This window comes from Vipera berus (assembly GCF_964194415.1).
Source record: "Vipera berus genome assembly, chromosome: 3".
In the NCBI taxonomy this organism is placed as follows: domain Eukaryota; kingdom Metazoa; phylum Chordata; class Lepidosauria; order Squamata; family Viperidae; genus Vipera; species Vipera berus.
The window spans coordinates 63,194,924-63,209,843 of record NC_138204.1 but is presented as its reverse complement, the minus strand read 5'-3'; the positions used below and the strand labels follow the sequence as shown (position 1 = coordinate 63,209,843).

General features: G+C 36.0%; 2 protein-coding genes across 5 annotated transcripts in view; one reads left to right on the top strand and one right to left on the bottom strand.

Moving 5' to 3' along the window:
• Nucleotides 1–14,919, top strand: part of CC2D1B (coiled-coil and C2 domain containing 1B) — a 65,957-nt gene extending 51,038 nt beyond the window's left edge. The window contains exons 26-27 of the transcript XR_014025969.1: nt 11,886–12,025; nt 13,887–14,919. The gene's annotated coding sequence lies outside the window, so the exon portion shown is untranslated. The remainder of the gene's footprint in view (nt 1–11,885; nt 12,026–13,886) is intronic.
• The window catches only part of ZFYVE9 (zinc finger FYVE-type containing 9), a 54,267-nt gene that overhangs the window by 5,668 nt on the left and 33,679 nt on the right, over nt 1–14,920 (bottom strand). For all 4 annotated transcript variants that reach the window (XM_081324133.1, XM_081324134.1, XM_081324131.1 and 1 more), the window contains 8 exons: nt 12,541–12,664; nt 10,988–11,110; nt 10,116–10,271; nt 5,420–5,644; nt 4,352–4,434; nt 3,436–3,540; nt 1,425–1,575; nt 715–795 (listed from right to left, as the gene is read on the bottom strand). In XM_081324133.1, the coding sequence (XP_081180259.1) occupies nt 715–795; nt 1,425–1,575; nt 3,436–3,540; nt 4,352–4,434; nt 5,420–5,644; nt 10,116–10,271; nt 10,988–11,110; nt 12,541–12,664 (1,048 nt within the window). The remainder of the gene's footprint in view (nt 1–714; nt 796–1,424; nt 1,576–3,435; nt 3,541–4,351; nt 4,435–5,419; nt 5,645–10,115; nt 10,272–10,987; nt 11,111–12,540; nt 12,665–14,920) is intronic.

Here is a 14,920-nt window from a genome sequence, read left to right as displayed (position 1 = left end):
GAAAAGATACAAGCACTTAACAAAATTCTACACATAATGTATTGTTGGAATGGCATGTAAATAAAGTATGAAAGGAGAGCCTAATATCCTGACCAATGAATTTTACAATTGTTAGGTATTATTATACAGATGGAGAACCACTTTGGTGTGGTGGTGAAGGTATCAGGCTAGAAACTGGGAGCTCATGACTTGAATTGCCCGCAGCATTGTCTAAAAATCAAGAACATTAAAAATCAAGAATAATAAATAGGATATATTAATTTCCATTATTACCTGAATCTACTCTTAGCTATATATTCATCTTTAAAGAAATGGTAGATTTGGTAAAGTAAGAATAATGCAGAATTAAAAATTATATTTAATCCTTTATTGAGCAATTGTTTTTTCTAAAATCAAAGTCTTACTCTATAAAAGAATCATCAGTGACTATTTACATCTATTTTTGTGAACAAGTATTAGTATCCAGGCCTTTAATATAGTACTATTCACTTTGGCAAGAATTTGAAAGCTGATTAGACTCTGATTAGATTAGACTCTAGAAAAACATCATTCTATAAGGGTTGTTAAAGACACAGACATAATCTGTAAAAGAAAGTCAACCTTTATCATTGTGTAATTGTTAATTTTTATTGGCTTCCTTTTTTATGAAACTTGTTTTGGAAAGCAGTTTGTTTATACTTTCATAAACAAACAAATAAAACACTGAAATCTTACCTTCTACAATACTGGACTTTGCAAGATAGCCTGAAGATGATTTTAAGGCTCCACTAAATACAAAGAAGCTGGCTCCAGTCACTGCAACAATGAGACACATTAAAATGTAAATATAAAATGTCCATTTAATTCAATAACAAAACAGTGAACAATCAAAACAAAAACTAAATTATGCAACTACTATGTTTAAACAAAAATATAAAGTACATATTTTAGGCCAATTGAAATGTTCTGGGAAATTTGAGAGTTAAAAGGATACTTGATCACTATTAATCCATTTTGCAAGATGTGCATTTATTATTGTGTTACTAGTTTGGGTCATGAACCCTCATGCATCATTTTGCTCAGAGAAAGACTACCAAAAATAATACAAAAACTTAAACATGCTGAGATTCTATGAGATTCTATTACAGAAAGATAGCACAAGTCTTATTCCGGCAAGTTAAAAAAATGCTCCTTAATAATTCTTTAATTTTAAGACAAGAGGAAACATACATAATTAGTGCAGTAGCAAAATTCAACAAACTTAAAGTGCAGTGCCAAAATTCCAACATTAAGAAATAATGGCTAATTTAAAAACCCATACCTGCAAATTCTGCCTTTGTATTTCATAGGCTTATAAAATTAGACTCAATAGCAGCTTTAAAAACTAAAGGAAATCCATTCAAGAAATCAACATTTATGTAGGAAACACTGTCAACAACTCTCACCCTTCCTTGGTTGATTATGAATACTGATGGCCTGAGTCTGATAGTTGCCATCATCGTTCTGTACACAAACCAGATGGGAGTCTGCTCTTTCATTGAAGCATGCACCACCTGCTAAAACATGCTCATTGGATTTGTTCATGGCTTTCATCATCTGCAACAAACACCCCAAAATAGAGCATCTGTCATTAATGTGTAATATGGGCTGTGACTTAAAGACAAACATTTTGATACTTGGGGAAAATATCTCCTCAGGATTATTCCTAGAGGACAAACGGTATACAGTGTTGAGTTATTATAAATCCTTTAGAATTTTTCATAATCTTGATCTACAATGTGATCAGAACATCTAAATCCCATTGGATTCTGGTTAAACAAACAACCTCCAAAGCACTAACCCACATCCTCCCTTCGATGAATATCCTGAGCCACATTCATTGTCTTTGTTGGATAAAGTATCTGAATAGAAGGTAATACCTCTTTTAAGGGGGGGAAATTGCTTAAGTGTTCCAATCTGTCAGATGGCTATCGGATGCAAGAGACTGAATGAAAGGTCTCACAATTAGAGTTTACTCTTCATGAAATAGATTTGGGGAAGTGAATAACTGATTAAAAGAGATTTCTGCAGACTTCAGGAAAGTGTCATCAGTGCTCACAAGGTTAAAATGGCAGTAGTATCACTGCCAGAGGCTTTCTCAATCCATATTCAAGCAACAAAACACTGTTTTTAACAACAGAACATCATTCCAATCATAAAGTACGGTGATGAAAATAAAATGGCTAGTAATCAAGGGAAACAAGGGATTCTAGATTGCATCTGCAATTTCTACAGGATAGGAAGGAATTCATTGATAAAAGAAAGTTTAAATACATATGAATCATACAGAAAGACTACAATCTTAAATGCACGAGTAAATTTATGCTACTATGTAATGTCCAGGAACAAGGAACCATTTTGGAATTTTGACGACCCATTTGAAATATTACAGCATGAACTGAAGAGAATAATTCATGCGATGTAACCCACAAATACCAATGACTTGAAGCAGTGAAGAAGAATGCTGCGGGCCTAACTACCTCCAAGCTGAGCTAATATGCAAGACTGATCAACAGGCATGACTGAAATTGTTGTGGCAAAGGTAAAGGTAAAGGTAAAGGTTCCCCCGCACATGCGTGCTAGTCGTTTCCAACTCTAGGGGCCGGTGCTCATCTCCGTTTCAAAGCCGAAGAGCCAGCGCTTGTCCGAGGACGTCTCCATGGTCATGTGGCCAGCATGACTAGACGCCAGAGGCGCACAGAACGCTGTTACCTTCCCACCGTAGTGGTCCCTATTTTTCTACTTGCATTGTTACCTGCTTTCGAACTGCTAGGTTGGCAGAAGCTGGGACGAGTAACAGGCGCTCACTCTGTTACATGGCACTCAGGATTCGACCCGCCAAACTGCCGACCATCTGATCGACAAGCTCAGCGTCCTAACCCACTGAGCCACCGCGTCCCATTATGTGGCAAAACAGTGCCACTATTCGCTAATTCTAAGCTTCACATACTTTCCCCCCACCCACACCACCACCATACATATAGTGAATGATGGCTCAATGTGTGACATGACATGGCAATTTTGGGTGTTGTTTGTTTAAACAGAGCTTAAATATTTAGATCACGTTAAGAAATACAGTACTATGGGATTACAGATAAACAGTATGCAAATTTAATTAATCGCTGGAAAGCCTTGGCAAAATCATGTCAAAACTAATGCTAAATTATTTTTATATATTTTTCTCCCAACAGTCTTTAGAACACAATCTTTAGACTCACTTCTCCAATATTAATTATTTGGTAGTATGTTTATCAGGTAAATTAATTCAAAAAAGATTTATATACAAAGTGTACGAAAACAAGTCATTTTTTAAATGTACTTAAGACTACAGTAATATGAATCAGAATTTAATTTAATAAAACTATCTTTGTAGTGGATTTTAAAACTAAGTGTATTCTAGCTATTTATACCACATACCTCATTATATCTGTTACTGGGAATTTTTATGCTCGTTTTTCTCACTTCCATATCAACCACTAAGCCTTGGACAACTGGTAATGTATACTGGTAATTCCTGAAGTCCTGTCATACAGAGAATGATCAAAATCATGATAGTTACTGATCATAATTAAACTTTAACATTTATTATGAATTGATAAAGAAATATTTTAATAACATGCTGCATTAAATTCTGTTGTAATAACTACTATTTTATTCTGTAAAGAATAGCAAAGCATACAGTTGATTTCAGAGGCAATATGAAAAATCAAAGTGGGATTTGTAACTGATGACAAATAGTTTCCAGTGAGATATTTTCTTAAATGGCAACTATATAACAGAATTAAGATTACAATATTGGCCGGGCAAGTGAAACAACATGCCTTCTTGCTTTGCTGATGGTAGGAAGATAGTACCCAAGTGACTTATCAACTTCCTCCCACCCAACTTGCCTATCGCAATTCTGCTTCCTGAAGACTGAGAAAATACTATTCATTTACCATAAATGCGTTTACATTTAGCACAAATCTTTTAAATGTAGAAAAAGACATGCCCAAAATATTATTTTGTTCCCAGAAAGCAACAGTTTTATTTAGGCAACATACCTAAATATTCTGATTTTAGAAATACTATTGAATACTTCATTTACCTTAATACTACTGTATGTAATATGAGCAGTATATCTATAACTATATGAAGATACAATTCAAATCTTAAGATATGTTTAAAGTCACATATTTAGTATATATACACAAATAAAAGGAAAAGCCTATAATGCAATTCTGGAACTTTTCTACATAATTGTGTATGTAAATGAAAATACCAAAACATACACACTTTCTTCATTAAATATGACAGAGCAAAGGAAAAACAAATCCTTATAATTATTACTTACTGCAAGAAGATTCATAATTGTGTGACCAGTCTCACCAAACAATGGCTTACGAAATCTGACACTGAAAAGTGGACATGGATACACTAAAAAGAAACCCCAAAAAATTTAGATTTATTTTCTGAGAAGTTTACATTTGCTAGAAAAGTAGATATAGAAGATTAACAGAAATATTAAAATAATAGCTATTATTATATTATCGCACATAAATAGGGCAATTGGAATCTTTATATCATGTTGGTGCCTCATCAATCAAGAACTTTTTTAAAAACAAATGTGCCTTGCATTGAGTTAAAACACTGGGTTAAAATATCAGCTTTTTCTAGCTGAACTTGCTAGGTATTTATTTACACAGGGCAACTGCAAACAGAAAAAAGATACTGGAACCATCACTCCTTAGGAACATGATTTTAGTACCGGTCTTTCTATCAAGTTGACTTAAGTTTCATTTGCCTCTTCAATAACATACAACACATACAAATGAAATACTGAACGGAGGCCAGGAAACAAATTCATTAAGAAATATGCTACTAATATAGTTAGCTCTATAAATGATTTTGTCTTATAATTCTTATAAGCATAATACATAAAGAAAAAAACATGCAATCTTATTTATTTAAAAACCTAAAAGGTTTTTAGTGAAAGAAAAATTTTATTAGATTCAAATCAAGAAGAAAAAACAGAACCTATGTTCACACAGCACGTAAGATCTAATGATGAACTTATAATTTGCCTTACTCTGTTTTGCTGAATAAGGTATCATTTGCTGGATTCACACATCAAATTAAGCCATCAAACCACATTGTACAAACCACTGGCTTAGTTCACAGAACATATTATGCAAACACATTGTATTATCGCTTAATCTGATGTTGGTACCACGCCTGGTTCCCTTTACATGAACAAAAGAAACTCTATGTACAGAATAGAGACAAAATAAAAAACGAAAATATTATTGCTCAAAAGTGTTACCACCCAAAAAAAACCTCAAATTCTTCTCTGAGCCGTTCCATAGGTTTTCCCAAAGTAGTATAGGATACATTTCTAATTTTTTAAAAAAATGGGACTTACATCTGTATTCAGCTCCGAGTCTTAGCATCAGTCGGATTGGAAAAACTTTAGCCCAAGGAGTCTCCCATTTCTGAATAAGAATCCCAAATAAATATGGTGGGGTGGGAAGCACCAAGTCCTGCAGTGACTGATAGGCAGGCGTAACGTATAGAAAGCCACCATGCTCCTTGCTACTAAGGAAATTCTGATTGAAAAATGAGTGTCCTAGGTTGCTCACAACATTACCTACCAAACCAAAAGCATGGTTATTTCAGCGGCACATATACCATCAAAACAGAAAATTGCATATAACCTTATTCTACTAGTAATCATATAACAAAATGAATTATCTAATGTTAATAACAGACTAGTACTAACTTTTAATTAACATACTAAAGCAAAAACAAATCAGTCTTTTACTCAATTAACATCTCAATATTTAACATATCATTTGTATTCCAAAACAATATTACTCCAAAAAGGTTATTTCATGTATCTAGAACACTGACCGCTGAAAATGGAATCCGAGCATCTTAATATTTAGGAAAAGTATAAAAATAAAATGTATGAATTACATATGCTTAAGTTATGAATAAATTTGTTAAACTTCTCAAGATCTCCTGCTTTAGTCATCATCCTTAATTATTATTTCTAACAATCCACTAGCATACAAGTCTAGCCTGACACTTAATAAGCTGGCAAACAAGAACTTCCACATACTGAAGTATACCTTGACACTGAAGTAATTTCTGAGAGTGTATCCCTCACGTTAAAACAAAGAATAAAAGCCACTGGCTTCTTTTGGGATAGGCAGACTTGCCTACCACCCTGATAGCCTACCACCTTGTCAGTTCAAATGAGATGGGTTAGGCACTGTCACCCAGCTTGGTTTTAAAATAGTAATGATAGTCAACTCATTTCTATAGACATAAAGGATATACATAAAGAATAGATACAACTTTGTTTACAACTTACTGTGGTTTGATATAGCAGAGGGCAAAAGAAAGCTTGTTATACCGCAAGTATGCCAGTCACAAATCTAAAGTGATTCTCCCAGACTATTTAGGAAGTGCTATTATGTTGTAGCCTTGTAAAAACATTGTCAGAATAAAATTCCTGCATTAGAGTGCCCAATAATAGACAAGAAGCAAGATGAACTTCCTTATCTCCATTCTTAGATAATTTTTATTTTATTTTTATTTTAATTCCATTTATATCCCGCCCTTCTCCGAAGACTCAGGGCGGCTTACAAGCTTAGCAGTAGCCTTCATTCTATGTATATGCCTGCTTATTAGGGCTTTCACACACACCCCAAGCGGCATTATTACAAAGTCAGCTTAATTGCCCCCAACAATCTGGGTCCTCATTTTACCTACCTCGGAAGGATGGAAGGCTGAGTCAACCTTGAGCCTGGTGGGATGCGAACCTGCACTAATTGCAGGCAGCTGGTGTTACTTAAGGAGGCATTAGCCCACTGCTCCACCAAGGCTCTTAGCCCACTCCTCTCAAAAAATAACTAGAGTTCACTGGTTTCAAGACAGGAACTAAACTTGAATGTAGCCAAATGGCAATCTAAATAGAATGCAGGCTGGCACTATTCTGAAATGCAACATAAATTTTATCAGGTTCAAACAATCCAATCATCACATACATCATTGTTGTTTTTTTTAAAAAAAATATCTGTTTTCCTAATTGATTATATTTTGGAATCCTGACTATTAAAAAAAAAGTAAAATGATTTCTTACTTCCCACCTTAATTCCAGTAAGGCGCTGCTTGCATTCCTTTTGGAATGACATTTCTGAAAGAGATCATCTTAGATCCCACTGTCAATTCATTCAACGAAATACATATGTCTGCATACCATAACTGAGTTGCTACACTGACCGTTTTAGACATTTGTCTCAAGATATATATGCTCAAAAAAGCAAGTATTGCAAATCATTTCTGTTAAGATAGCATTTGTTTAATGTTTTTTTCTTATTTCCATTTAGAGCTGCAAACTGGAACTTAAGAAATTCCAGTAAAGGACCTGAAATTGTAGAACATGTTAAATGAGAAGAACAACTTGAGACATTGTGTGGGATACTTTAAAACCATATTACAGCTGGAACAGATAAGCACATAACTTCCCCTAGCCCTTCCTTTATCCACTGTGTCTCAGCAAACTTTAAAATCCAACTATCAATGAAGATGATGTCTGCTTGCCTATAGGACAAATGATATTCCACCCTGCTTCAATATGGTAGCCTACTGGACTGGCAGAGGAACCTTAATTCAATATTCACATTGGGATAGGTCCCTCACCACAAGCGTCCATGGGCTAGCTTAGGATGCTGAGAATAGTCGCGGTGATATAATTGGATATGTCCTTCCACAGTGGAAACATCAGGAAAGTTTAAGAGGAAGAAATCAGTAAGCTCATGAGCCACAGCATTGGATACTTGAGGTCCTTTGTTCATGCTGAGTAATGCTGGCTTGGGCTGTAGAAAATACCACAACTTTACAGGAATGAAGTTGCACACACATGTGGTATAATATTCTAACAGCGCAAAGTACATAACAGATACTTTGATCAGAAAGTATCCTAACTCCTGTGAAAAATCCCTTTGTTATAACGAAAATCCTTTACCTTCTTTTGAAAAGTTTATATAATTAAATACTTCTGTTTGAAGCAAATTTTCTATATATGAAAAACTATTATGATGCAATAATTAGATTCACTGCATCTGTGCCAGATAATAGGCTGATTGTGATAAAACTTGGGGTTAATCTATTGCTTTCTTTTCTCTCACATATTATGTCACAATAGATATTAAATACGCTTTGTGCGCCACTAAATTTATTTATTTATTTATTTATTTATTTATTTATTTATTTATTTATTTATTTATTTATTTATTTATTTATTTATTTATTTAAATTTTTATACCGCCCTTCTCCCGAAGGACTCAGGGCGGTGAACAGGGCATATCTTAAAACTACAAAAATACAAAAGTTAAAAAAGAATTAAATTATTGCCCACAATAAAAACAATAATATATATATATAAATATTAAGACCCTAAGTGATTCCCCATCAGGCCAGGCCAGCTTGTTCAAATAAATGGGTCTTTAACCCGCGCCGGAAGGAGCGGAGATCCGGTGCCATCCGGAGCTCAACCGGCAGCTGGTTCCACAAAGCCGGAGCGCCCACAGAGAAGGCCCTCCCCCTGGGGGCCACCAGCCGACATTCTCTGACTGGAGGCACCCTGAGGAGGCCCTCTTTGTGGGAACGCACGGGGTGGAGGGGAGTTGACGCCGGCAGCAGGTGGTCCCCGAGGTATTCCGGACCCATGCCATGTAAGGACTTAAAAACCATCACTAAGACCTTGAACCTCACCCGGAAGACAACTGGTAACCAATGCAGCTCACGGAGCAAAGGTGTAACATGGGAGTACCGGGAAACTCCCAAGACAACTCTCGCGGCCGCATTCTGTACCAGTTGGAGCCTCCGAGTGGTCTTCAAGGGAAGCCCCATGTAGAGAGCATTGCAATAGTCAAGACGAGAGGTCACGAGCGCATGAGTGACCGTACACAGGGCATCCCGGTCTAGGTAGGGCTGCAACTGCCGCACCAGGCGAACCTGTGTGAAAGCCCCCCTGGTCACGGCTACTACATGATCTTCTAAGGTAAATGAGCGTATGTAAGAGGTTAAGAATCATGAAGATCCTCCACTTGCAAAGGAGGAATACCTTTTGCTATCCAACACATAATTGATGAATTAATTTACTTGTCAGAACTAAAGAAATGTAAAATGCTGAATCCTACCCAGGTAAAATTTGGCTATTACAAATTACTCCACCCAGTGTCCTGTTCCTCACAATATTACAGCCCAACTGAAGAATCCCACCCACACAGACAGGCAAGACACCAGAATATAAACTGACAGCAAACAGCACTCCTTACTAGCACTGATGATGTTACCTAGTTAGGGTAATGAAACGTCTGCCAGAAAACAAGCAAGCTCAGAGCACTAAGGACCCCTCATCACAATATTACAGAACAGTGTGCCCAAAAGGCAATATTCAAAAACAAATTATGGGAAGGCAATAAATAACGCATGACCACAAGTGAGAAGCACTTTGTTTAATGGTAGAGTAATTCCGTATTTTATGAAAAGCTGAAGATATTCAAGACAGAGTATGCCAATTCTGTATTTTATGAAAAGCTGAAGATGAAATTCAAGACAGAGTATGCCAACTCCAGAATCAATTCGTTGATCAATGAATTTTGGATCCAAATTTGTCCCTAAGGCTCCCTTTACAGGTTTGCGGAATTACTTTTTTCAGGTATACTGTCAGCAAGAAAAACACCAACATGCATGTATGACTTTACTTTCACTGTATTACCAATCTTAGAGGAGAGCTAATAAAATTCAGAAATCTTAGCTATTTAACCGAATACCTTGTTAAGTAGCTATATGTTGCCCCAATTCTTAATTATTTTCTTGCATGCAAGAAACAATGGAATAATAAAAGAATGGGAGAAACTGTTTCATGGTATAATAAAATGGCTCCACTAATTTGTAAACGGACATACCCTGTGGCAATTATTTCAAGGTGGATGCTCCCAATCTCCTCAAATATTCTACATGGGTTCAGAACCGCAAAAGGCGTACTTAGCAATTTTAAAAGGTGCCATCAATCATCATAGTTTTTAAAATGGTCAAAGTTTTACCTGCCAAGGCATCTTGATAAAGTTGCACAAAGTGGTTAAAAATATCCTTGGGTAAGCATTTTTCATCAGGTAAACATTGGAGAAGAATTACTATTTCTGATTGGCCTACTGCATGCATTCCCTTTGTAGTAAAGCACCAGCATTTCCTGTTCACATCTGCAAAAAATAAAAAAAAAATGATTTTAAAATATTAAGTTAATTCACACACTATAGAATGCTGTGTTTATCGAAATAAATATTTTACAGGTATTATCCATAAGAGGTATGTATGTGGATCAAGAACACGGCACTGGATGGTCAGGAATTTATTTACTTACAATATTTATGAATCGCCCAGTTAAGACTTTGAGCGATGTATAATAAAAATACAAAATAAAAACCACCAGCACAACTAATACACCTAAATATATTTAACTCCTCTTTCTTCTGTTATTTTTCTAATTAAAATATTTTTAAAAAGAAACCTGCAAAGTGCTACATAATATCGCATTCTAAGCCAATGTCACATCTTCTGCAGAAACTGTTAAAAATTATATGAAATGTTAACACATGTAATCAATTTATACACCTGATGATGGAAATATATTAACAATTTCATTATTATTCAGAACATTAAATGGAGATTCTTCTCTATTACATTATTGTCATTATTATCAATATTATCAATATGAGACATTTAAAATTTCTGTGTGTGCCCAACCTCACCCTCCCCAAAAAATCCTACAAACTTTTTCTGAACTTTGGCAAACAGTACCTACTACCTGTCCACCATTAATGAAGAATAATTGTTTGCTAGCAGAAATATAACAACAAAGCACAAATGTAGTTAATAGATAGATATTCGCTATCTACTTGAAATAACTGGGACTTACAATTTACAATTTTAACCATAGACAATAAATTTGCATTTAAAACAAATACAAGAGGATCAGGGCCACCATCTTCCAGCTGTTGCATCACTGATATGTGAGATGGTTTTTCTTCTACAGTATAATCTAAAACAAAGAAAGATTATGTGTCATTTGCCAAAAAGCGTACAAGGTTTTATGTACAAGAAAATCTATTATGTTAGACTCGTAGCATTAGAAACAGAAATTCAGGCTATCAAATTCAACTCCATCCTCTGATAGGGAGTGAGGAATCCAAATTAAAACATCTGTACCAAATGTCTATTCCAGGTTTTCCTGAAGAAGGTGTTTTGGAATTTCTTCCTAACACCTGATTGAAATCTGCCTTTCTGTAAGCTCTTTTTCTTTTTCTCCTAAGTGTTCATATAAGACTTTTGGATTTGTCTTCAATATAAACTTCATTTTTTTTATAAAAACGCTTAGCTTCTACTATAAATTAGTATTATATTTATGTTATTGCAATAAGCTTTGTACTGGACTATCCTTGTACTAGGATAGAATTTAGAGAGAAGTAACCTAACTTGAGACAGGTCATTTGGATCTCAAGTGAGAATTAAGGGTTGATGTGTTAGATGATCCATCACTTTTCTTGTGGTGGATCTTCTGTTTCCTTGGCTGTCCACACTGCTTTCAGGAGTCTCCAATATCAAAGTTCAAAGGCATCAACAATCTTCTTATTCTGCTTCTTTAAATGCCAACTTTTGCTGTTTGCTGAACGCTGGATGGCAGATTAAGAGCCAAATAAACAGAATGTAGCAGTCTTGAAACAAATGTGCAGTCTACCTATTAGCTGTTCTAATTTTGCAAGTTATGAAAAACCTTAGTGCCAGATTATATCTGGGGTAATTCTCTTTATCTTTAGATCTCTTCAGAAAGTCTCCTCAGGAGGGATTCCTCTCAGCTGCTGATCATGCAGAAAGGAGCCTTCTCCATGAGAATATTCTCCCACTTGGGAATCATGAAGTATCAACTATGGCGACTTTAAATACACCTATGGAAGGGGTAATGTGATTATATATATGCATGCATGCATGCATGCATGGGGTTTTAAGTACTTACTTTCAACTGTTTAATTAATGCATTTTAGTTTTAATTTAAAACTGTCATACAACATTGACATGGGAAACATAAACAGATGACATTTCTAAAATGTCTGGATCTGAAAATCTATGATGAGCAAAACCCCAAGAGCTATGAAAACAGTATGTTTGAGAAATACTAGAACAATTTATATAATTATAAGTTGTCGCAGAAATTGGTGCTATGCTGATTAACAAAGATATTCCTTCTTGCAATTCTCATTTTTTCTTAATGAACATTTCCATATTCTCCATTGATTTCTATTGCGTTAACAAATATAGTGCTACCACAGAATTCCCACTTGTGAAAAACAAAACACAGCACCTCATTAGGCATAACCTTATCCACCACTAATTAAAAGACAATCTGAAGTTGAAGAAAGTTCTATTTGATATAATATTGTATTTTTCATTTACACACTAGCATCCACCACTCACCTCCTTTTACCCCAGTAGAGATGAGAATTGGAGGAAGCCCGTCTTCTGGAATAAGATTCATTGCACTGCCAACGGGACTTCCAACCTGAGTTATATTTCTTGAAAATGCAAGTGTGTTTTCAGTCTGCAAGATATAACAAAAAACATGGTGTAATGTATAGTTAGTCAAGCCCTAATCACTTCACAACATGACTGGAGCTCCCCTTGAAGACCACTCAGAACTGGTCCAGAATGCAAAGTGCAAGCAGTGGTGAGCATGCCTTTATATGCCCATGTGACAGCTTCAACAAGCTAGGCTAGTTACCTGTATGCTTCCAAGGTTTTGCTCATGATCTATAAAACCTTATATGTCATAGGGCCTGGCTACTTGAGGGATCATCTGTCTTCCATGGTATCAGCCTGGTCTGTTCAATCCAAGAGAGTTGGAACACTTCAAGTCCTTTCAATTAAACAATGTCATCTCTCAAAAGCCGGATACATACCTTCTATGTCCTCTTGCTTGTCTTCTGGAACAAGATTCAATCTGATATTTATGTAACTCTCACCTTGCTGGCATTCTGAAATGCCTTTTTTCCCAGACCTTGGATAAGGGTTCTTCGGGATTCTGCCAGATTGTGTGTGGGTATAGTTAATCAGATCCATCATCATTTTTTGTTGGCTATTTTAATAATTACAGTATTCTGTTTTTATTCTGTTGGTTTTATTGTATATTGCCCAGAGTCAATTGGAATTTGGTGGTGTCTATATTGAATAATTTAAATTACCGGTAAGTAAACCTTAATCTAATCTTCACTTTACAAATAAAAGGTACAAAAACTCCAGTAAGATCTTATGTAAGAGAATCAAGACAACTAGTATTCATATATATGGGGCCGGTGCTCATCTCTGTTTCAAAGCCGAAGAGTCAGCGCTTGTCCGAGGACGTCTCCGTGGTCATGTGGCCAGGATGACTAGACGCCAAAGGCGCACGGAACGCTGTTACCTTCCCACTGTAGTGGTCCCTATTTTTCTGCTTGCATTTTTATGTGCTTTCGAACTGCTAGGTTGGCAGAAGCTGGGACGAGTAACAGGCGCTCACTCTGCTACGTGGCACTCGGGATTTGACCCACCAAACTGCCGACCATCTGATCGACAAGCTCAGCGTCCTAACCCACTATTATTTATTATATATTTATATATATATATATAATCATCTGATAGAATAATTTCCTTATACATGGATACAAAAACGATTCATTTCTACAATATATAAAAAGCACAATTTAGAGTTCCCATAGATGTTAAGCTGAAAGAATGGAGGTCATTTTCATTAATTTCTCATTCTCATCTGTTTCAATTCTACCAAGATTGTGATTGAATTGGCCATCCAGATCTGGGGATATTCCATCTTTCACCATGGATGAAGTAGTAGTTCTCTCTTCAAGAATGATATGTAATCTGGGGGACTTCTGGGACTCACAGCTCCTGCTTGACAAGCTGGTGTCAGCAGTAGCAAGGAAGACCTTTGCACAACTCCATCTGTTTCCTAGATCAAGGATCACTTATGCTTATGCTCTAGTCATCTCAAGGTTTGACAACTCAATGTGCAACTCAATGTTGCTACCTTGAAGACCACCCAATTTCACTTCAACTATTCTAGAATACGACAGCATAAATAATAATGGGCATGCCTCCGTATGTCCACGAAACACTTCTGTTTTGCAAGCTGCACCACCTGTTGGTTTGCTTCTGGCTGCAATTTATTATTACTCCCGCAAGGCCTGGCTATTTGAGGAACTACCTATCTCCCATAACATCTATCCAGCTGATTCGATCTTGCAGAGTTGGCACATTCCAGATTCCTTCAATTAAACAACGTGATTTATGAAGACACTGGAAGTGCAACTTCTCTGTAGTAGAGTCTGCTCTTCCCCAAAGATCCAGATGGCCTTTACCTTCTGTTATTTAGAAGAGCCACGAAAGACATAGCTCTTCACTCAGGCCTTTGTTGAGAAAGAGTGAGACCCTTCACTTCATCGTGCTTGCCATCTTCTTTTAGTATTATCTTTTATGTTTAATTGATTTGTTATAAGCCCCCTGAATCACCAAGTGTCATGCAGCATTTTTTATTGTTACTATTGTTGTTGTTGTCATTTCTCATGCTGTTCAAGTATGCTCAAGTTATATACTATTAACCAAGTTTTGTTTTTTTATTTTGGGGGTTTTGGGGGGAGGGGTGCTTTCCAGTCTAGAAGTCAGTCTCACAGTTTCTAATGTAGTGCTTTAACCACTACATCAAATTGGTTCTATGCTGTATATAAGGAAATCTAAAGCATTCTTTTTCCTATGCCATTTGAATAGCACACAATATACTATATAATAAAGAAGGGCAGTCATTCAC